At 34.4% G+C, this 22,827-nt stretch overlaps 1 protein-coding gene and 1 long non-coding RNA gene across 3 annotated transcripts in view; one reads left to right on the top strand and one right to left on the bottom strand.

Moving 5' to 3' along the window:
* Window positions 1-3,993, bottom strand: part of LOC128225570 (uncharacterized) — a 42,791-nt gene extending 38,798 nt beyond the window's left edge. The window contains exon 1 of the mRNA XM_052935441.1: window positions 3,707-3,993. Coding sequence (XP_052791401.1) covers window positions 3,707-3,965 — 259 coding nt within the window. The 5' untranslated portion in view covers window positions 3,966-3,993. The remainder of the gene's footprint in view (window positions 1-3,706) is intronic.
* Window positions 3,994-18,178: 14,185 nt separating this feature from the next.
* On the top strand, window positions 18,179-22,350 carry LOC128229110 (uncharacterized). Of its 2 annotated transcripts, none has more exons than XR_008260027.1 (3): window positions 18,179-18,332; window positions 18,631-18,754; window positions 20,342-22,350. It is a non-coding gene; the product is annotated as an uncharacterized LOC128229110 (long non-coding RNA). The 2 variants fall into 2 exon arrangements; XR_008260028.1 differs by having other exon boundaries at window positions 18,181-18,303.
* The last annotated feature ends 477 nt before the right edge of the window (window positions 22,351-22,827 follow it).

Genomic DNA, 22,827 nt, shown 5'->3' on the forward strand with positions numbered 1-22,827 from the left:
AGGGTTTTCTTCAATAACTTTTTTTATTCCGTATTAACATAAAAGCATGAAATAAAAACCGAGGGAGGCATGGTAATTGTAGAGCCGAATGCGCGTCATGATATTTTGGAAATATAAACTATATACTACTTACCAGGCGAAAACAGGTTCCGAAAATCCCATTGTGTCATTGTTTCGCCGCCATCTTGCATATCAGACTCCAAAACCTCACTTCAATTGTTGCAGATTCGGAATACGTGTACCCCCTGTAGGTAGAAAATGTGGAATACTGTATCATGTAACTTCGTATGAGGAAAAAGTGGAATACTGTATGATGTAATTTCGTAGGAGGAAAATGTGGAAGACTGTATCATGTAACTTCGTAGGAGGAAATTGTGGAATACTGTATCATGTAACTTTGTAGGCGGAAAAAGTGGAATACTGTATCATGTAATTTCGTAGGCGGAAAATGTGGAATACTGTATCATGTAATTTCGTAGGCGGAAAATGTGGAAGACTGTATCATGTAACTTCGTAGGAGGAAAATGTAGAATACTGTATCATGTAATTTCGTAGGAGGAAACTGTGGAATACTGTATCATGTAACTTTGTTGGAGGAAAATGTGGAATACTGTATCATGTAATTTCGTAGGTTGAAAATGTGGAATACTGTATCACGTAACTTCGTAGGTTGAAAATGTGGAATACTGTATCACGTAACTTCGTAGGTTGAAAATGTGGAAGACTGTATCATGTAATTTCGTAGGCGGAAAATGTGGAAGACTGTATCATGTAACTTCGTAGGAGGAAAATGTAGAATACTGTATCATGTAATTTCGTAGGAGGAAAATGTGGAATACTGTATCATGTAACTTTGTAGGAGGAAAATGTGGAATACTGTATCATGTAATTTCGTAGGTTGAAAATGTGGAATACTGTATCACGTAACTTCGTAGGTTGAAAATGTGGAATACTGTATCACGTAACTTCGTAGGTTGAAAATGTGGAATACTGTATCACGTAACTTCGTAGGTTGAAAATGTGGAATACTGTATCATGTAATTTCGTAGGAGGAAAATGTGGAATACTGTATGATGTCACTTCGTCGGTAACATCATCATGATGATGTTTTTATCTAAATAATTTTATTTTATATAAATACTATACATTTTTGACGGCAACACTGTAAATGACCCCCACCCCATTAAACAACAAAAACAAAAACAAACATCAACAACAACAGCAATATCAACAAACCATACGACAACAGCAACAACAACAATACCAACAACAACAACAAACACATGCTTTCAAAGCAATATTCTATTACAAAAATCGCTCAGTCATATAATACGACTCCAAAATACAAGAACATAAAGAAGTGCATTGTGGACGAAGTATGTTGCTATCATTTTAACGGCCGCCACATGACACAGCACTTGACTTAGCACCAGCTTTAATTAATCAACTTCACTTCCCGTGTCTCCATAGTGATACTTGTCAACAGTATTTTTTTTAAAGTAACCCTTTAACAGGTGATACAGGGGGAAGCAGATACTTGAATTTACTAGGTATTCAGTATTGATGCACTTGCTTCTCTGGCTGGCAATATAAATACCAATCCAGCAGACAGACCGTCAACTGTGAGATACGGCAGGCAATAATATTTGGTTATATCTGCCGCGATTATATAAACTACATCTCTTGATCTACCCTCGTAAGTTTTCCTTGAGTGCCATTCTTCGTCATTATTTGGAAAGTTCGGGTGTGTTTATTTACACGTTTGAAGAGGACAAGGAAGATGTCTGACACTGTCTGTAACACTCTAGACTCTATGTAACCACATACACTATTGTTTCCAGTTCACTGCTAAAACGAACGATGAGCATATGCATCAACAAGGTCGTCAATATACATTACATAGTAGTTATCAGCAAGCAATTTCTTTTCAGATGGTTACAAATTTGGGTCACCAGGCTTCAAAATGTACATTTATTTAATATTTAATGACTCTATTGAATAAAAAAATATCTGTACAGCCTTAAATACAAAAAATATAAATATTTTGTATGTATAAGTCTGTGTATATTCCAATACATTATAGTGGTAATAGCAATGGCCAGACACTGTCTTGTGCATTTATTTGTGCTCTCGCAGTCACTGTTAACAATAAGGCCAAACATTTCTCAAATCAAAATTAACACGAGTTTGTAAATACTATGATGATGAACTTCACTGTTGTTGTGATCAGAACATACATTTCAATCCTTGTGGATAAGCCACATTTCACAAGAAATATAAAGTATATAAGACACGCCTTCCGTTGAGTTGAGTGGAGTTGTTCCAATGTTTGATACAGAACTTGACACGGTCTGCTTTTTTTAATTTGGAACGTGGAGTGGATAAAAATACCAATTATGTCTGGGAGTAGACTTCCTACACTCAACCCTCTCGAAGTGTAAAACAGCTAAAATGATTTTAAACTATTAAATTTGAATATATTGCAAATATCTTGGAATGAAATGGATATTTACAAAATAAATCATATTTGTTATAACGTACAATTCAAAAATTGCATCGTTAGGCATTCCATTGCTTACCGGATGGACCAGTGAGCATAAACACTTATATTTATTGTTAATTTACATTCGACTATTTTTGCGCGGCAATTATTATTTATAGAACTTATTTCGAAATGCAAAGTTTTACTTGAAACACTTAAATTAAAGTTAGACACTAAGTTTAGTAAAATAACTGTATATACCTATAACGCAATATGGTTAATTATGTAATGTAACATTTTTACTGCAGTATATGGTTAAACTGGTTATTTTTATTTTTTGTCCAGTTATTTTCCAATTTCCTTTCAACTTTAATAGCACTTCTTTAGAATTTTTTTATCACTAATTTGTGTTTAAATACGTGTATAGTAGCGTTTCAGCTTAGCTGTCCTTCACAATTGTACCATTTTACTTCTAAACCTTATAAATTTAAATGGGAATATTTTCTTACAAATTTTCATTAAAATGGTGATGTAAAACGTCACGGGACGAAGACATTTGTAAAATTAATAATCACAGAAATACTTCGTGTTTACTCAGCATTTTATGACTAACTGAAAATGAGAACGCCTATTGTTAAAGGTTACAGCACTTACCGTATACGGATTTGCATAAGAATGCAAAGAAGAGATTTTTGTTACTAAAACAATGTATACTTACAAACCTTTTCTCACATTTTAGAATGTTCACTACAAATGTAATCCATTCATCCTATATGCTTTGCAACAGGAAACTGAGTATCATTTTCATTCCAATGCTTTCAAAAGTCGTTAACGTTGGTGTAAATATAGTTATTTCTATTAAAGGGGTACAGTAAGTATACTGGATAAGTAAAGTAATGTTAATTATTTAATATTTGAACGACTGTTATCATGATGGATGCCGTTTGAACACTTTCATCTTCTTGAGATGCACGAGGTATTTTTACGATTTCTGTACCTTGCAGACTGGTCACTGGTGAAAACCAGGGGAAAATGAAATATGCCCAAATGATATAAAACAATTCCCAGAACATCCATTCAAACTTACAGCAGAATGGTAAGTGTATTTATGTGTGAATAAAATAAGGTCCCTTTCATCAAAGGCTTTATGATACACGAATTTAGGCTGATGTATAATCCGAAACTTGTTTGTTTGCAATAAATCATAAAGTAAAAAATGAATACCTTTTGTACAGATGCCTTCGGGTTGGCGAGATTTGTGACTCCGCGTGTTTCGACCCTTCTTGCTTTTATCCGTGGGTTCACAGTACAGCCCTTTATCACATTTTCCAAGATAATAATAGTAACCCCCACAACGCTCGCCCGACACACGTGCACATGCTGGGCAACAATCACACACACCCGTCGTCACTCCGCCCTGACAGTCCAGTTTGGCAGCGCTTTTGGGCGAGCAATGGATTTTATCGCACGGCGGACAGGTCATTGCACGAACGGGCGAACACAGTGACAAACACGAGAATATGTACAGCCACAGATGTTCACTTAACCAGACACGATCGCAGTTCATTATATTTTATATTTAACCAAAGGTGGTTGTCTGGATTAAATTTTCTCGTTTAACGAATATTTACCTCAACGATTTGAATAAAGGAGTCATATGTCGGCAATATAATATTCGAATATTTTATATCAAACGCTTGATAAAAATCCCAAATCAGGCAATTTATATGCTTTATTATTTTTTCTTACTTTATTTAAGATTTTACTCATTTTAAGCAACATTTAATGTTCCTTTTAAATAGTTTATCATATTACAAATCTACGCATTCCGTATTTCCAACATATTTCTGAAATTAAATCTGCAAGTGAGATTTAATTAATCTCACTTTCTATTATTGTTTTTATATCCGCACTATGTACTAAAGAGCTAATAACACAAAGCTATTAAATAATAATCCTGGTGTCGGCAACCTTTGAAGTTTTCTTTTATCCTCTACGATGTTCAATACATTCGTCTAAATCCACATGCTCACTTGTAATACGTTTACTTATACCCAACCTGCTATCTGTTAAATATACGTTCCATTTCATTCGCAATGAAGTAGTGTGGGAAAGTTCGATCCGTCTCAGCCAATCAGAAACATTCACTGAAAGTCATGCGGGTAGGTCACGTGCATGGTCTGGATTGACGGACCACCCGGTTAGCCATTGCACCTAGCTTAGGTGAGTGCAAAATATAAGCAATTATCTCCTGAAAGTTCATGTCTCTGTTTTTTCTACGATCCGATTCATTCAGTAATATACGCGATACAAAAACACATTTGTCTCGATCTGTGAGAAGTATAACAAGAAGCAGCGTCCTGCGTAACTCGTTGCTTGTGCAAGTGAATTAATTGTCAGAGAAATATGTTCGTTTTACGTGGGTTACAAATTATCTGTCATAAGCAGGGGGACACTTTGTAAGACTTCTAATAAATTACCTATTTAAAAGATATTTCTCCTTTAAACTGTTAAGCTGTGCATAATTTTGTAATTAGTTTAAAAAAACAAACTCAAGACATATTTCTGTATAACATACTGAAACGAAACGAAATTCCACTGCCGAAATTCTTAAATAAATAAAAATGTACTGAAAAAGGGACCCTCTGTGAACCACCCGCTGCACGTGCGTGGCCTTCAAGTATCCCCCAATCGCGTTACGATGAACATTAATAAACATTTTATGCGTGGTGCAAGCTTCTAAGTTACTTATAACGATTTGGACCCACTCTCCATAAAGCTGCTAATTGGTAACCTATGAGGGAGTCGCTTTAATGAGTTTTGATGTTGTATAATGCGTGCACACATTACGATCCCATCTATGATTTTTTAAACGTGAATCAATTCAAATAGTTATTGTCTTTTAACACAAAAAGTAAATACTGAAAAACAAAACAAACACAGAGAGCCCAATATAAGAATCATCATCTCAGCCATTAAATAATATCCCATGCGAGTATATTGCATTCCAAATATTTCATGTTTGCCGATTTTCCTCGGACCGGAAGGAAAAACAATGCAGCCATAGTTTCCACATTACTTCCGAGTGGGCTGAGTTACATAAAGGCGACCGGAACTGCACATCGGAGTGTGGGAGTGCGCTACTGAATACCTGTTACGTTATTTTATAGAAAATGCAATATTTTATGACTTGTTGGGCATGATTTTATTGACACGAGAATAGATTATCTTGCTTCAATATGAGTGAAACTACTGCTCCACAAAAGTAATACTACCCCGCACGCCGTTTTGAGACAATGTGGTAAATATAGAGTGGATAGTAGACTTATTTCGGAATAAAGCGAAAATAATTATCTAAAAACCCACTTAAAATGCGAGGGTAATTTGCACAACCTGTTAAGGACCAGTCTTAGCGCAAATTACACTTGATCTTGTCGGACTATAATAAGCGATATGCTCTATATCGATAGTATTGTCAAGTTAGAGCACTCGCTCTACACAGTAGAAATACGTCCGACCCGATAAGCTCCCATGGATATATGAATTTAAGTAAAACAAAGCAATACGTCGAAAAAATGCACTATGTGAACCTCATGGTGAATTTCATAATGTGTTCCAAATTACAAAAAAGGTCGGGTGTAGGGTTACCATCGAAGTGTTCCAATCAGCGCCCCAACATAATTCTCCGCAAAATCATTGTGTAAATATATAATTACAATCTCCTGGTCTTCAGAACTCATGTGTGTAGCTATTTTGTCGTCATTGTACGTAAATGAACCTTAAAATTCTGAGCCTCCAGAATGAATTTTTCTCCCACCGCAGATAAATAGATGCAAATATTTGACCGTGCTGGAAATCCTCATCCTGACCACAGGCTAAAAACAACCCGTATGTAAAAAAAATAAAATTAAAATACATTGTAACCATATTTTTTGTTTAAGTGAGGTGGGAAGAAAAGCATCTACCATATCGATAGTGACTGCAGCCTTAGGGCTATGTTTTGGTGTTTTGTACAAAGACGTTCATTTCTACCAATTGCCCGAGTTAACAGAATTCTACCATGACGCATTCTACAGAACGTAGAAAGAAACAAAGTATAATCATGGTTTTCTGCTCTATATTTTAAAAGAAGATTGGACATGTAGTCAGTAAGCACTCGGGTTTGCGTTGTTCCAGTCTCTGTTTTTCCAGGATTCATGCGACTATTGTCATCTCTTTCAAAGAATTGTATTACATTCCCCTTGTTCGTCTGGGCAAGTCTTTGGCTCTTGAGTTGAGCATAGTTGATGGGCATTTGCTGTCCAAGTATGTTCTATACATGCCGTCACATGTTAAACTTATCTTTATACGTGCATTGATAACTGAAATATGATCAAAACATGGAAAGTTTGTATAATACCTTATTTTTACCGGTTCGAAAATTATGACTTGAACGATTCTGTTTTGAATACATTACTGTATATCATTGATATTATACATTGTTATATTATAAGCTTATAAAACTATTTTTACATAGATTTACCACAATAAATATTGTTTTCAATGTTCTTATGGTGGTTTTTATGCTATGCGGAAAAAATCACTGTTTTGCGACATATTTTGAAAGAAAACAATTGAGTCAACAACGGGTTGCAATGCTCTTAACAGGTGATTTTTTATAAGGTCAAAGGTTTTATCGCTGCATCATTTACTAACCACACGTCAACTATCAGTTGTGTGTGACCTACGCATAATGTACCGAAAGAAATGATGACGTAACTTTCTTTTCCTTTTTGAAATTCTCTCAAACGGTATCGAATTTTATTCCTCCTCCAGAAATCGATTCTATTTAGCCATTTCTGCAATCAATCTTCTCTCAAGTACTTCTGTATTGGTAAATGAAAACGTTAAATGAAACATTATCTGTATATTTCATGCAATAATCGCCAATTATCATATCATTATCATTATATTTTTTTCGGCTTAGGTAATCCTTTGAATATAAGCACACTACGCCTCTTTGGGATATCAAACTTCCTGAACAGTTAAAGGTTTAATGTAAAAGGTTAATGAAATGAGGGTCATAAATAAATAGAATACAATTAAACATTACACTAAATCATTTGTCAAATTCCTGCTGATTATTCTTTATTCTCATTGAGAAAACATACAAGAACAAAGATGTCGGCCATGCTACGCTATGGAGAAAGACTCAGGGACCCGTCTAATGCAGCTGCACCCAAGGCCACGAGGTCGAGTCGTTTGGCGGCCAAAATACGCGGGAAGGCGTCGCAGACGGCCCCCAAGGCAGCAATCGTCAGGGCAACACCGACAACTCCCCCGCCATTGGCCACAGCGTCATCAGCTACGGTCAGCACGGAGGTTCAAGGTCAAGGGTCTTCACATAGTTTTGCCGGTTATAAGGCCCTAATCCTACGCCGGGACAAGAATTTCCCGATGAAGTGGCTTAGGGTGCCACAATAACAGGTAACGAGTTGCTAGATTTTCAGCCACTTCCAGCAATTTCTGGCAGTGGCGTAGCTACATATAGGCCTTGTAGGCCCGGACCTACAACTCTTTGGAGAATGACAAATTTAAATAACCCGAAAAAGCAATAAAAAGGAATAGCTACTCAAACACTTAGAACAACTCAAAAGTTTGTTTAATTATGACCAATGCAAGTTCGGTGCTTATTTAAACTATGTGCAAGGTGATTTTATTTTAATCATTGCATATTTAATAAAGTGTGTGTAAATTGCTTATACAATTGATGCACTTGTGCTTTTGGTTTTTCTCCTGAAATGCTTCTAAATTTCACCATTTTGCTTCTTGTTTAGAAAGAACCTTTGGGGTGGAGAGGGGGACTTATCCCCAAACTCACATAGATCCATCGGGCCTACAAGTTTTAAGGCCTAGCTACGCCTCTGTCTGGTAACACTGTCGAAAAAGCATAACACTTTCTTCCAGGGCGTCCTTACCCTAAAACCAGTGTCTCGAGGCAAAATTTCTTCAATTTTGCCGAAATCTCGAGCATTTTTTATCTATTTATTTTATCAGCACATGCTAAAAAAAGATTTATTAAAATATATGAATACCATAAGAACAGCTGCTAAGCGCTGCAGAACTGGATTGTTAAACTATGACAAGCAGTTTAGATGCTGAATAGCCTTGGATTCATTGGAATCCTGGTCAGAAATGTATTATGAACTGTGGTTGATATTTGTCATGTGCGTGTCTAGAAACTTATGTCTGCCGGGTTACAACCCATAGTACTCGCGGTCATAATTGAAAAAGAAATTTCTATGTTACGCATAGATGGCCCTTTAAAAATACCCCCAATGTCAAATTTTAGAACTTCGCCTATCGGAGTGGTTCCAAAATTAACCGGTGGTTTTCGTTTAATCACACATCTCTTTTACCCACCTGGGCTAAACGTCAACGCCGGGATTGATCGTCGTTAAATACGGTGAAATATTCTACTTTTGATGAAGTCGCAGATATGATATTTGATTTAGGGTTCGAGGCCTTAAAGGCGAAAAGGGATATAAATCCGCATTCATGTTACTACCTATACACCCGTCGGATTTTCATCTTCTTTGCATGAAATTTGGTGGCAATTACTATTTCGACAAATATATGAGTCTCGGTTGCAGCTACAACGGTGGAGAACCCACGTGACTTATTTGGAAAAGTGCACGGCAACAAATGTCAACAAGTCTCGATTCAGGTAAGGTTTTTAAAGATAACTTTCTTAATATTTGGATAATTTTTGTGAAATAAAGACCATAAACCCCGCATTTACGAGCTCTATCCACGGTAATAAAGAACTTTCTCTAATATCCTATACTTTTCCTGAAAATATTGTCAATGACCAACTGATATCTAAGGCAAAGTACATGGCTTTTGACAAATCTTCGCTTTACTTCATGTTAGCCGTAAATAATTCATACAAAAATCTTATTTTAAGCAAATTTTATATATTTTAAAGTTTTCAGCGTGTATTGTTGAACTTCAAAGGCGAAAATGAACTAAAACCAAATTGATAAAGTACACGGACATTTTAGTTTGATAAAGTACACGGTCGTTTACAATTTGATAAAGTACACGGTCGTGTACAACCTTCAGTGTATATACTCATTATTTCACTGACTGGTGCCAAAACGAGTTATTATAAATATGTTTATTATTTCTATTCTTCAAATTCATTTTTGAACATTGCTCCATGTTTGAAAAGACGCATTGTAATGGAATGGCAATGGAAGAATGAACGCGTTTTAACAGTTAGACCGACGGAGTAGCCTAAATGATGGGCTTATTTTCATGAATCATGGAAACATGTGTTATCACACTAAAATTCAGTCCCGTATTTTAACAATATATTTGCAATTGACATATAAAGGGCTTGAAGTTTTTGTAAAGGGTGTTCTACTTCTTTTTCGTATCGTATATGTAAAACGTGTTTGTATTCATTATACATGGTAAACAGTAACACACAATTGCTTTAAACAGTGAATTATTTGAATCTAGAAAAAAATATTAAATCTAGAATGCTTAGACCAAGTTGAGATTGATATCTTATATCAACACAGTGCATAGACTCTATACACTATATGGATATGCACGATACACCGTGACAGTACATACACTGGTGTTATATTCTATACCAGTATATACTGTGCACGGTATATATTCTATTCATTCTCAGAGGTGTTGAAGCAGTGCTTCAACACCCCTGTTCTCTATACAATGTATACAGCCAGAGATTTTGAAGATTTACTTCAACTCCTCTGTTATAGTCTATATACATTGTGGAAGCGTGCACTATACTCTATTCATTGTCAAGAGGTGTTGAAGCAGTGCTTCAACACCCCTGTTCTCTATACAATGTATACAGCCAGAGATTTTGAAGATTTACTTCAACTCCTCTGTTATAGTCTATATACATTGTGGAAGCGTGCACTATACTCTATTCATTGTCAAGAGGTGTTGAAGCACTGCTTCAACACCCCTGTTCTCTATACAATGTATACAGCCAGAGATTTTGAAGATTTACTTCAACTCCTCTGTTATAGTCTATATACATTGTGGAAGCGTGCACTATACTCTATTCATTGTCAAGAGGTGTTGAAGCGGTGCTTCAACACCCCTGTTCTCTATACAATGTATACAGCCAGAGATTATGAAGATTTACTTCAACTCCTCTGTTATAGTCTATATACATTGTGGTGGCGTGCACTATTCTCTATCTGTAAATTTGAACCTGTGTTATAGTCTATATACATTGTGGTAGCGTGCACTATACTTTACTCATTCTCAGAGGTGTTGAAGCAGTGCTTCAACACCTCTGTTCTCTATTCAATGTATACAAACGGAGATTTTTGAACAAAAAATGAAGAAAACTGCACAAAAATAATTTTGATGAATTTATGTCATATCAGGCAACATATTTAATATACTTAAATCATAGAACAATTATATGGCGCAAAAAATGATTTTTGGGGTAAAATGTTGGAAAAGTTAAATGAAAATGACAATTTATGAATTTTGCCAATAACTCGGCCTAATTTTGCAATAAAAACACTAGAACTACTGCAGCTAATATATATCATTTAACATTATTATATATTATATAGAAACACAGTTTTTTTTTTAAATATGATTTTCGGGGTAAAATGTATGAAAAATTAAATGGAAATGAGAATTTTTGGAATTTGCCAATAACTTTTTCAAATATTGCAATAGAATGACCAGAATTACTGTATTTCATAAATATTACAGTTTAATATATCAAAAGTAAAGAAACTATGTAATTTTGTGAAATGTGAATTTTGGGGAAAATGTTTGAAAAATTAAATAAAAATGAGAATTTCTGAAATTGCAAATTATTAGCACAAATTTTGCAATACAATGACCAGAAATTTTACTGTATTCAATAGATACTATAATACAGTATAACAAACCTAAAGTGTAGAAACCATGTATGGTGTGAAGTGTGATTTGGGGGGTAAAATGAAATTAAATAAAAATCGACACACAGCAGTTATCAAACAACACAAATAAACAAAAATCATTTATGTGCATTTTTCTGAAATTGTCTCCTTAATTTTTGAAGCTCTGCATCAATCCTCTGTCAAATCAATTAACCTTGTTCTCTGTATTCATTTATGATGATCCCCTTTTAGTTAATAAATCTTTTGAAATCATTGAAAATTGACCTTTTTCTTTGTCACCTGTATGTCGATGAATTTTATAATGCAGATATTTGCCAGACTCGCAAAATTCATAACAAACCAAAAGCCCAAGGCATTTTTTCAAGAATATAATGCGACAGTCACTTGGGTGTGGAGCCTTGCCCAGCAACGTCTACATTTTTAAATTGTCATAGCCTAAAATTGTCATTTCCCTACATGCCAACATTTAGACATATCCAACATGATAACCCAAACTAAGGTCTCCCTAGGCTAAATACTTTTCCACGTAGACACTAGAATTGGACCTACAATATCGAAGATGTCCATAAAACCCAATTCACATAACAGGACAGGAGACCAGGACAACCAAAAGACATGGTTGTCTATGTTATAAACAAACAAGACTATGCATTTACCATAACTGTATCTATTTTGAACATGAACAGAACATTAGTAAATTTAATCCTAAGAATCTGATGTCAATAATCCCGTACATGTATGCATATCTATGTCCATCAATATGATAAGAAATGGAAGTTTCTTCTAAAACATACACAGAAACAGCTTTTGTTCATATAAACCATAACATAAGGTGTCTTATAATTATGTCAACAAGAGCTGTCTTTGGACAGCACGCTCAAGTAAATGAGGCTTTGTCTTAAAAATGAATACAATAATGATGTAATATGTGCCTGTCGAAAGCAATAAAAAGAGTCAAATTAAAAAGTTAACTAGAAATGCTGCAATGCAACAAGAACTTCAGCCTTTATTGTGAGATTCAGTTTTAAATGTATTAAAACTGAAGTTATTCAGTACCAAGCATTTTTCTATTTGTAGTTACAGTGACCATGACCCTAGGGACCCAAATCAAATATAACAAGAGGGCCATGATGGCCCTAAATCGCTCACCTGAGTAAAAGAGTTTAACATAGCTTGTTTCTCAAAGAATATTGAACAAGAGCTGTCAAAGTATGTGACAAATGACCCCCAATGTGACATTGATCTATGAACAAGTACATAAAAAGTTGATCTTGCCTTTATGTGTCAAATACATATTGCAAGTTATATTAAATTGCCTCTGCACATAGAAAAAACCCCAATCATACTAAATGACAGCCAACACTCTTTATGTCCCCATATTCAGCATTCCATTGTGAATAAACACTTAGTGTATCTTTCACCTTAGAGGTAGGGACATGGGTCTTGCACACGACACGTTGTCTTGGTATGTCGAAAACATATGGCAAGTCATTTTAAAATCTGTCCATATAAGAGAAAGTCACAGGGCGGACACGACATTGAACAATTTTGAAAAAGCACCAACCAAGGATCATTCCTATGAAGTTTCATCAAAATTGTCCAAGGGGTTTAGGAGAAGAAGATGATTGTAACCAATTGTTGACATTTTCCTTTAGGTTGCCATGTCAACCGGGCCAAACAAAATTATTTGAACAAATTTAAGAGAGGTCCATGCAAGGACACTTCAAACCAAATTTGCTGAAGATCTATCAAGGGGTTCATGCGAAGAAAATGTTAAGTTTTTTTTACTAATTTTAGCTCTGGTGGCCCTTAAAAGGGGCCAAACAAAATTATTTGAAAAGACCTGACAGAGGCCCATGCTAGGATGCTTCAGACTTGAAGATCCATCAAGCAGTTAATAAGATCAAGTTGTTTAAAGGTTTTTCTATTTTTTGCTCTGGTGACCCCTAAAAGGGGCCAAACAAAACCATTTGAACAAAGTTGAGAGAGGACCATGTAAGGCTGCTACATATCAAGTATGGAGTCATTCTGACCTTTACTTTCAGAGGAAAAGATTTTAAGTGACAAGACAATGTAAAAACAAATGACCCCTGAGCAAGGCCAATTTGACCCCGGGACAATAATTTGAATACCTTTGGTGTAGGTCCACTAGGTAACACTATATACCAAATATGAAAGCTCTAGGTCTTATATTTTGGAGAAGAGGATTTTTAAAGTTTTATTATATAAGACTACATTTGTATATAAAAACAAATAACTTTCAGGGCGGGGCCAATTTTGACCCTGTGGCAATAATTTGAACAACTTTGATAGAGGTTCACAAGATGATGTTGTACACCAAATATCTAAGCTCCTGGCCTTACGGTTCTGGAGAAGAATTTTTTTAAAGACTTACTATATAACACTACGTAAAAACAAGGATCCCCTAGGCGGGGTCAATTTTGACCCTGTGGCAATAATTTGAACAAATCTGGTAGAGGTCCACTAGATGATGCTGTATACCAAATATCTAAGCCCTGGGCCTTACAGTTTCGGAGAAGAAGATTTTTAAAGATTTACTATATAACACTATGTAATAAAACTAGTGACCCCTGGGGCGGGGCCATTTTTGACCCCAGGAGAATAATTTGAACAAATTTTGTAGAGGACCACTACATGATGACACATACACATGTACCAATTTTCAAGGTTCTAGGCCTTGTGGTTTTTGAGAAGAAGATTTTTAAATTTTTCCCTATATAAGTCTATGTAAAACAAGTGACCCCTGGGGCGGGGCCATTTTTGACCCCAGGGGGATAGTTTTAACAATTTTGGTAGAGGACCACTAGATGATGCTATATACGAAATATTAAGGCTCTAGGCCTTGTGGTTTTGGAGAAGAAGATTTTTAAAGTTTTTCCTTTCCGTTGCCATGGCAACCAGAGTTCTGCATGGAATTCAATTCTTTGAAAAAATTTCAACAATTGGGGGACCACCCAAGGAACATTCCTGTTAAGTTTGGATGAAATTGGCTAAGCGGTTTATGAGGAGATGTCGTTTAAAGTAAAAGTTTACGGACGGACGGACTGACGGACGCCGGACAAATTGTGATCACAAAAGCTCACCTTGTCACTATGTGACAGGTGAGCTAAAAATGAATGGAAATTTTGCCTTTAGACAGTTATTAAATAGTAAATAATATTTGACAGTTATCTATGTACATCTACATTTTAACTTTAAAAAGGTTTCCTTGACATTAAACAATCATTTGTTTTTATAAACAAAAAATTAACAAAACAATGTGGCGAACAGATCAAGAATCTAGGTTTAAGAAGTGACATTTCTAGAGGCTTACCATGTGCTCCAATATGTATGGAACTTAATAACCATGGTTTTATTGAATTTATACTGTCATATAGGGTAATGTGCAATATAGTTAACAGAACACTCAAAAGTACAATGAAACATTTAGGTTAGAAGTTAAAATATAATAAGACAATTAGCCATAATTGACCAAGTCAGTATGGAAATTAACAACAGAACAAGGTAACTAAAAAAAAAATATAGATTAAAAATAATAATATATGATTTGCATTCATTTAATTCAAGTTTAAAACAAACTTTTAATAATGAGCTAGCTCAATTGTTACTAAGCAATGTGCTTTATTGCTCCCCTCAGAAGTTGTTTCAATAATATGTTCACAAGCTTTTATTCACTAAAATATGTGCCTAAGTATTAACTTTTTACATGTTATGCCTTGTTTGTTGAAAAGTATTGCGGCTAAGTTGTGATTTATGATGAGGAAACAATACCTCTATGAATAGCAACTTTTAAGGTTTTTAATACTTGACTTAGTGACTCCTGTTTCATATTACCTACATTCATTCTTTAAGGAAAGCTTGGGAAGAGAATATGGCCTATAAAACTAGAACATAGTTTTTTTTCTAAAACTTGACCAAATTTCATTCATATGAAGTGGAACTTGAGGCCACTCTAATCAAACACATTTTGACCAATAAACAAGTTTCACCTAATATTATTTAAATGTTGACGAGAATAAATACTGACAAATATCATGAAAAATTATATATATAGTTTCTGAAGCATTTACAGTTTATATTATTAGAACAAACAACCTACATGCTTTTTGTCCAACCTGAACAGTTATCAATCTCTACTAAGATTTTTTTGGTAAACATATTCTGGAGACAGCGCTCTCGACTATTCCGCTGCTTTTCAGTGTAAGGATTGAAAAGTTTTGGCGAAACATGCATGGATCACTGTTAGATTAGATTTCAATGCAATACATGCCGAGATATTAACATAAATGTGGTTACATGCAAAATTTTAACCAGAATTTTTATCTAACTTGATTATTCGATTAGGTTGGGTGGTTGTATAAAGTCTCAATGCAATTCATCCAGTAGTTGCTGAGATATTAACCTACATGTATGTGTGCTTACATGCAAAACCTTAACCAGAATTTCTGAGTGAAATAATAAAGGCAAGTATTTGCATTAAATGCAAACTATAGTTATATAACTTGGAAAATTAAGTAGGTTGGATGGTTGAGTACCATTGTATCAAGTCTCAATGCAATACCTCAAGCAGTTGCTGAGATATTAACCTATGTGTGTTTATTTAAATATACTTGATGCTTGCCTCAATCATTGCCGCTGACAGATCATCAGATGACAGCACCAACATCCAACAATGCAGCGATATTTTTAAAGTCTCTTTCACATCATTCTGTATCCTAATATTTTAATTTATTTAAGATAGTTGCTTATCAAGATGTTGAATGCATATTTTACAGCCTTTTAGGCTTTAGAGTGTATTTAATGTCATTTTCAGACAGAAATATCTTGATGAAGCTAGGACCAAGCTCACAACTGGCATTAGTGAGTCATGCCTGTCAAAACTAATTTTGGGGTACATGCATGTGTCTTTTAAAGTAGAACAGTAGACATCAACTTTACAATGTACATGAATACATTGCATTCATGCTTTAGTTATTTATGTATTCATGTACATTGTAAAGTTATTGTAGATGTAGATCGTGTCGATGAGAACCAGCCGTTCAGTTAGCTCAGTTGGTTACAGCGCCATGATAGTGTTCCAGCAGTTGTTGTTGGTTCAAGCTCCACACTGGGGCACTTCTCCTCCCAGGTTTACTTAAATGGTGGCAGTGGTACATGGCAGGAGTGCCTCCGTCAGCTTTAAACTACAGTCGAAACTCGATGGCTCGATATTCTAGGGACCAGCCAAAATACTTCGAGCCTCGAGAATATCGAGCCAAGCGGGATTGCTTACAGAATGTTATTTTTTTATTATTCGTTACAAAAAGTCTTGTTTACCTCGTTTGTTATTGGCTATGCTATCTCCGCAAGAGAAGAGTATTAATTGGACATAGTTACACCTCGTAAAGTTCGTAACATCACTTATTCGATACTTAGAAAATATTATTTGATTGTTTTTATTAATTATAAAAATTATGCAAAAACAACAAACAAGTAATTTTAAACAGTGGGTAACAAAAACATAGCTTATTAGTTATATCAGGATGCATTGAAATTTATACATGTATAACAATTAGGGAAAGAACTTAGATAAAGTGATGGCATGTTTATTCAAACTGTTACGTCATTCAAATTTGATAATAATTATAATAAATTGAATTAATTTTTATCGATTAGCGCCGTGTGCTAAATGAAGCCAACAAAACAAATCAAGGTGTGAGGTTCTTACCTGAACCCGCGAAAATGACATCGACCCAAGCAAACAAAATTGTGAAATTCTTACTTGGAACCGCGAAAATGACTTCGAGCGTGGAGAAATATCGACCCTGAGACAATATATCGAGCCATCCGATCAAATTTTATATGTACAAAGAGTTAAACAAAATCAGTTCTTTTAATCTGGTTCAAGCCAACGAGGATATCGAGCCATGAGATATCGAGCCAACGAGTTTCGACTGTAATATATATATAAAGGGTTAATGGAGAGGAGTGGAGTGTATTGTGTGTCACTGTCAGTGTGTAAGAACTAGCCGCTCCGATGTGGAAATACTTGTACCATAATTCATGGTTTTTAAGTTTATTGTTTAAAGTTCCATTTTCTAGTTGTTTTGACCTTAAAGGTGCACTCTCACAGATTGAACGTTTTGACAATTTTTTTGTCTTGGAATGAGGCAATTTTTGCGAAAATCCATGGAAACCAGTTATTTAAGACAGCTGACAAAAAATTAGATAGCAGATTTTTATATTTAAGTTTAAAAAGTAATGTTTTATGCATTTTTCTTAAACCATTAGTAATGGTTTAAGCCATAAAACATTAATTTTCGAACGGAAATATGGAAATCTACGATCTGATTTTTTGGCAGCAATCATATATCATTGGTTTGCAGATATTTATGCAAAAATTTGCTCTTTCCAAGACAAAAAATAAACAAGTTGTAAAAATGGTATATCTGTGAGAGTGCAGCTTTAAATTTTATGATTTAATGACAACTGCCTTGAAATAGATACCTGATTTAAGCATTATGCCAATTTTTATAAATTTCTATTATATTTTACTGTGAAATAATGTAAATATATACATATAATTGTTTGTGTTAGTTTAAATTTGCTTGATTTATCATTAACCTAATTATATATTATTTCATTTTTTTTTGTATTAACCCAATATTATGTCATATAATATATCTATGGGTATATAATACCAGGGTAAAGACATGTATACAAATCACTTATTATTATGTATAGATAGTTTTTATTTCCATGTAACTCATTTGCCTACATACATTTTGGAAAATGTGGTCCATTACAGATAAAACCCAGATGTATACATGGCCTGGATTTCCATATTATGCTGCCCAGAATAAAAGACGATGCAGTCCAGATAAAAACATTGTATGGCTCAATAATCTTTACCAAACTTGGTACAAAAAAACTTTGTCATATTATGAGAAATACCTGTTTTTTTGATAATTATGTTCATTCACAGTATATGCAATTCACCAAGCAACACAAGACTTAATGTCCACTTGACACATTTCTAGTATATTTGGCTTGTACATAAACATCACTTTTTCATAAGAGAATAAATCTCATGTAGGACATTTAGATTGCTCTAGAAATAATTGCCAAGATGTTTTGCATTTGAATCATGTTTAAAGCATACCCAACATTATTTGCATTTATTTGGTTCATGATTGTGTCGTATTCTTCCTTTTTAAGATGCATCAGATGAAGTCTTTGACTATCTAGAAAGGGATTATGTAAGCTAGTACTGGACATGAAGACAGTCACTTGGAAATGATGATTGTGCAACAGCGGTTAAACATATGCAATACATCATATGGTAATTTCTTTTCACCTCAATGAATATTTAAGTGACCTACCCACAAATAAAGTGATTCTCTAATAGTTCCAATTTCCACTTTGATTTTGTAATCTGGTATTCTTCATTACTACTACCCGTAACTGGTATCTAAAAATAACATTATAATATTCATCAATAATATCATAAGACCATGTGAATATTCAGTAATTTATATATGTAATCAATTTGTTTTTGTGTATGTGGTGTTTATATGTTGGAGTTTGTAGTTCATTGTCAGTGATTTTTTTATTGTGAAAAACTCCATTTTCCCCAAAATTAAAAAAAATTACATTACATTCCGGATTAAAATAGCAATGAATTTCTTGAATTATAAACAAAATCTTGACAAGTCTTACTCTTTCACAGCATAAGGTATGCATAAAAAAGTTAAAAAATGTATATTTGCCATTATATAAGCAATTTTAGCCTGATTTTTTATTTTTCCCAAAGTTGACTTTTTACCGAATTTGCGAGGTACATTGTACAGGCAGTAAAAAGAATTCATAAAAAATCACTGATTGTTGTTAAGTGTTTTTTTTATGAATGTTGTTCAAGTTTCGTCCTTGGGGTCAAAGTTGTCCCAACCAGAGTTCCCCTGTTACTGATAGACTTCTAGAACAAAAATTGATACACATTCAAATCAGGCAATGACTTCTGCAGTAATGTATGAATTCCTTAGAAACTGATGTCTAAACTAAAAGGTATTTAGTTTCAAAGATTATGAAACAAGTTGTTACAACAATATAATAATCACCTTTTGGCAGGATGTTAAGCAAGGTTTTGCCTTGTTGAGGAAATCGTAGACCTCGTAGTACCCTTAAGGAACCCACTTGTCTGACTTAGTGCCTACAATCCAAACTCACAATGTCTTCCTTAACAACCACTTTATAAGAAACCAAGGACATCCTTATCAAATACTTCATTTACAGCAGCCAATGACTTCCATAAAAAATGATGACTTCCTAAACAATCCTTGGCTTCTTTATCAACCAATGATTGCCTTAGCAACTACCTTCATCCATAGCAACAAATGAATTCCCATTCAACCAATGACTTCCTTAGCATCCAATTCCTTCCAACGCATCCATTAACTACCTTTATAGGCACCAATGCCTTATTTAGCAACCACTTTTTTCCTGAGCAACAGCCAACATTCATAGCAACCAATTACTTCCTTAAGTAATCATTTACTTCCATAGCAACATTCTGGTTCATTACCGTAACATCCATTGACCATGGGAACAACCAGCTTACCATACTTCTCATTTCTGTTAACAAAGAGCAGCCTTCTTTGAGGAGTCCTTATCAACCATCAAATAACACAGCAACCACTAACCTGCTAAGCAAATAGCAACACCTTTCATAACCAGTTGTTACCTGACTGACTTGTTCATGGTCATTTTAATCAGGTGATCAATTAAGGGCCATGCTGGCCCTTTTGTTTTGAATGTACATTTCCTTAGCTTATTCATTTAATTCAGCAAATGTATAAACATAGTGTACAATTCTGGATACTTTCAAGTTTTGTCATTATTATATATTATCAATGTTTTAATTTTCAAACAGGTGACCAGACAGGGAGGAAACTAGGGAAATGGTTATCCACCAACAGCCCAAGTGCTTGGTTGATAAGAGGAGCCACAGCATTAAACATTACTGCACAAAGTGGTGTGCTTTGCTAACACTTATGATTGTGATTTGATAAAAAAGCAATGAATGAACGCTCATTATTCATAACTATAACTAAAACATTGATGTCAAAAGTTGTCAATTTTCAACATATATAGTATTTGAGATCCTGATCTATAGTTGTGTGCAATGGATTATCAAAGAAAAACAAAAGAGTGGGCAACAAAATGAATAGCATAATGCACCAGTCAATTGTAACCACATCCCGCGCCCAGGTCCGGGGACTTTTGACTTTTGGTCCAGCCTACCCCAGGTTAAATTCCCTGAACTGATCCTGAACTAAAATCCCTGCCAAATTCCCCCGCATCCAACATACCATTGGTAAGACAAAACCACCGCATTCACACCCAGTATACCCCCAGACGGGGGTGGTGGTGGTTACAATTGACATGTGCATTACCCACTACCCATTTACACCAGTAATTCATAATTATATTTGATAGACATGCCTCTTGTCAAAGGTTTTGAAGGGTATGAACGTAAAACTACCTGCCTATGGCCTTTCAAGATTTTATAACATTGTTAAACTAAAGAAATTATTATTAAGTTTATACTAGATCTTTGTTAAGAGTGACTCCTTTGATAATTCTGGAGAAAAACTATTAGGATTAGGTTCTGTATTTGTCCATAATTTGTCATATGACATGTAAGCAGGAGTTCATTCCTTCAGAGAATTGTGAATCTTATATAATTATGTATTTGACATCTTATGAATTTTATCACACTTTAACCTAGAGGCAGTTCAAATAAATACTGCTATGATTGAACCAATACTGAATAAGGGGAAGAATTCCAAACAAGACAGTATACATCTAGTATCATGTTTGTCTGATAATTTTGAAATCATAGTGATTAAATCTAAAAGGATGTTAAAGCTGCACTGTCACTGATTAATAGTTTTCACATTTGCTTTGAAAAAAATAATTAAAATAGTCTGACTTTTGCATGAATGCCTTCAATCCAGTCATATAAGATAACTCTCAATGAAACAGAATTCAATTGTCTGAAAAACTGCCAAAATTTTCATTTCTTCTCAAGCATTACTAACCATTAAACATAGAGTTTTAAATGGTAATAGGAAAAACTGTGATTTTGTATGCAGTCTCATATAACTGTTATCAGACATGTGCACAAAAGTTTTTCATTCCAAGTTAAAAATAATAAAAATTCATATATCTGTGAGAGTGCAGCATTAACAATGAAAACAATTATTAAAAATGGTATTTCCAACTGTGTATAATAATGCAACAACAATTTACCTTCTACTAGCACATTGAATTACAAGTTCTGCTTTTTCAAAGAAAACAGGCATATGGGAAGTACCATCACTTCCAGCGATATTTTTGTTGTAGCTTTTTTTTATAAGAGACATTTGCAAAAACTGTTCATAGATTGTGTTTTAAGGTGTATGTTTTATAGACAGTACTCCAATTCTCTTTAATATATAATATATGTTTGTTTCATTTAAGGGTTTTGTGTGTTTTAGGCCTGTTTCAGACCATTCCTGATATCGTATTTTCATATAAACCCGGCAATCATAATTGCATACCTCTTTGCAAAAGAATAATAAACATTCACAGAAATTAAACAGTAACGGAATTTTTCGAATTTTTCTCAACATAAGAAGAGACTTTTGTATTTTGGCCCAGCTAATGTTATTATATTGTTGACTAACATAAGCTTACAAGCAAATTAACAGGCAGAATAGATAGAGAAAAGATGAGCATGTAGTCTTGTTTTGCATACAGAAGTAAGGGGCTTAGCTAGCCCTTTATATGTGGATTCATAATTGCTAGGTGGGTCTCGGGGCATGCCCCCTCAGAATATTTTGAAAAACATGGTGCATTCTGGGCGTTTTGAGGTGCTTTATTTTGTACTGGAAAATAAAAATGACATTTAAAGGATCATGTAGTCAAGTACGCAAACTGCAACTTTGGCTGATTTTTTTATGTTTTTATCAGAATCATGTGGATTCATCCGCATACTAGTGTTATATGCAGCTTCACGCCTGGTATCTCAGACAGACATTTTTAGGCTTATGTAGATGTTTGCAAGGCAAGGCTTGGCAAACCAAAGCGCCTGTCTCATTATATTGGTTACAAAGTGCTTTTGCATGTTGTTTGCAATTGTGCATTTTGCGTGACTGGTAAATATCTGCAATATAAAAACTTAAAATTCATTGATGCCTAGGTGACCAAATTTCATTTCATTTGTCAAACATTGTGCCCCAAAAGCACATTTCACATAAGTATGTAGTTTTTTTACTTAAGGTCTATTATACTGTAATATAAAATATATTTAAAAACAGTAATTCTGGTAATTTTATTGCAAAATTTGACAAAGTAATTGGCAAAATGCAGAAT

Source organism: Mya arenaria, chromosome 3, assembly GCF_026914265.1.
Source record: "Mya arenaria isolate MELC-2E11 chromosome 3, ASM2691426v1".
NCBI lineage: Eukaryota > Metazoa > Mollusca > Bivalvia > Myida > Myidae > Mya > Mya arenaria.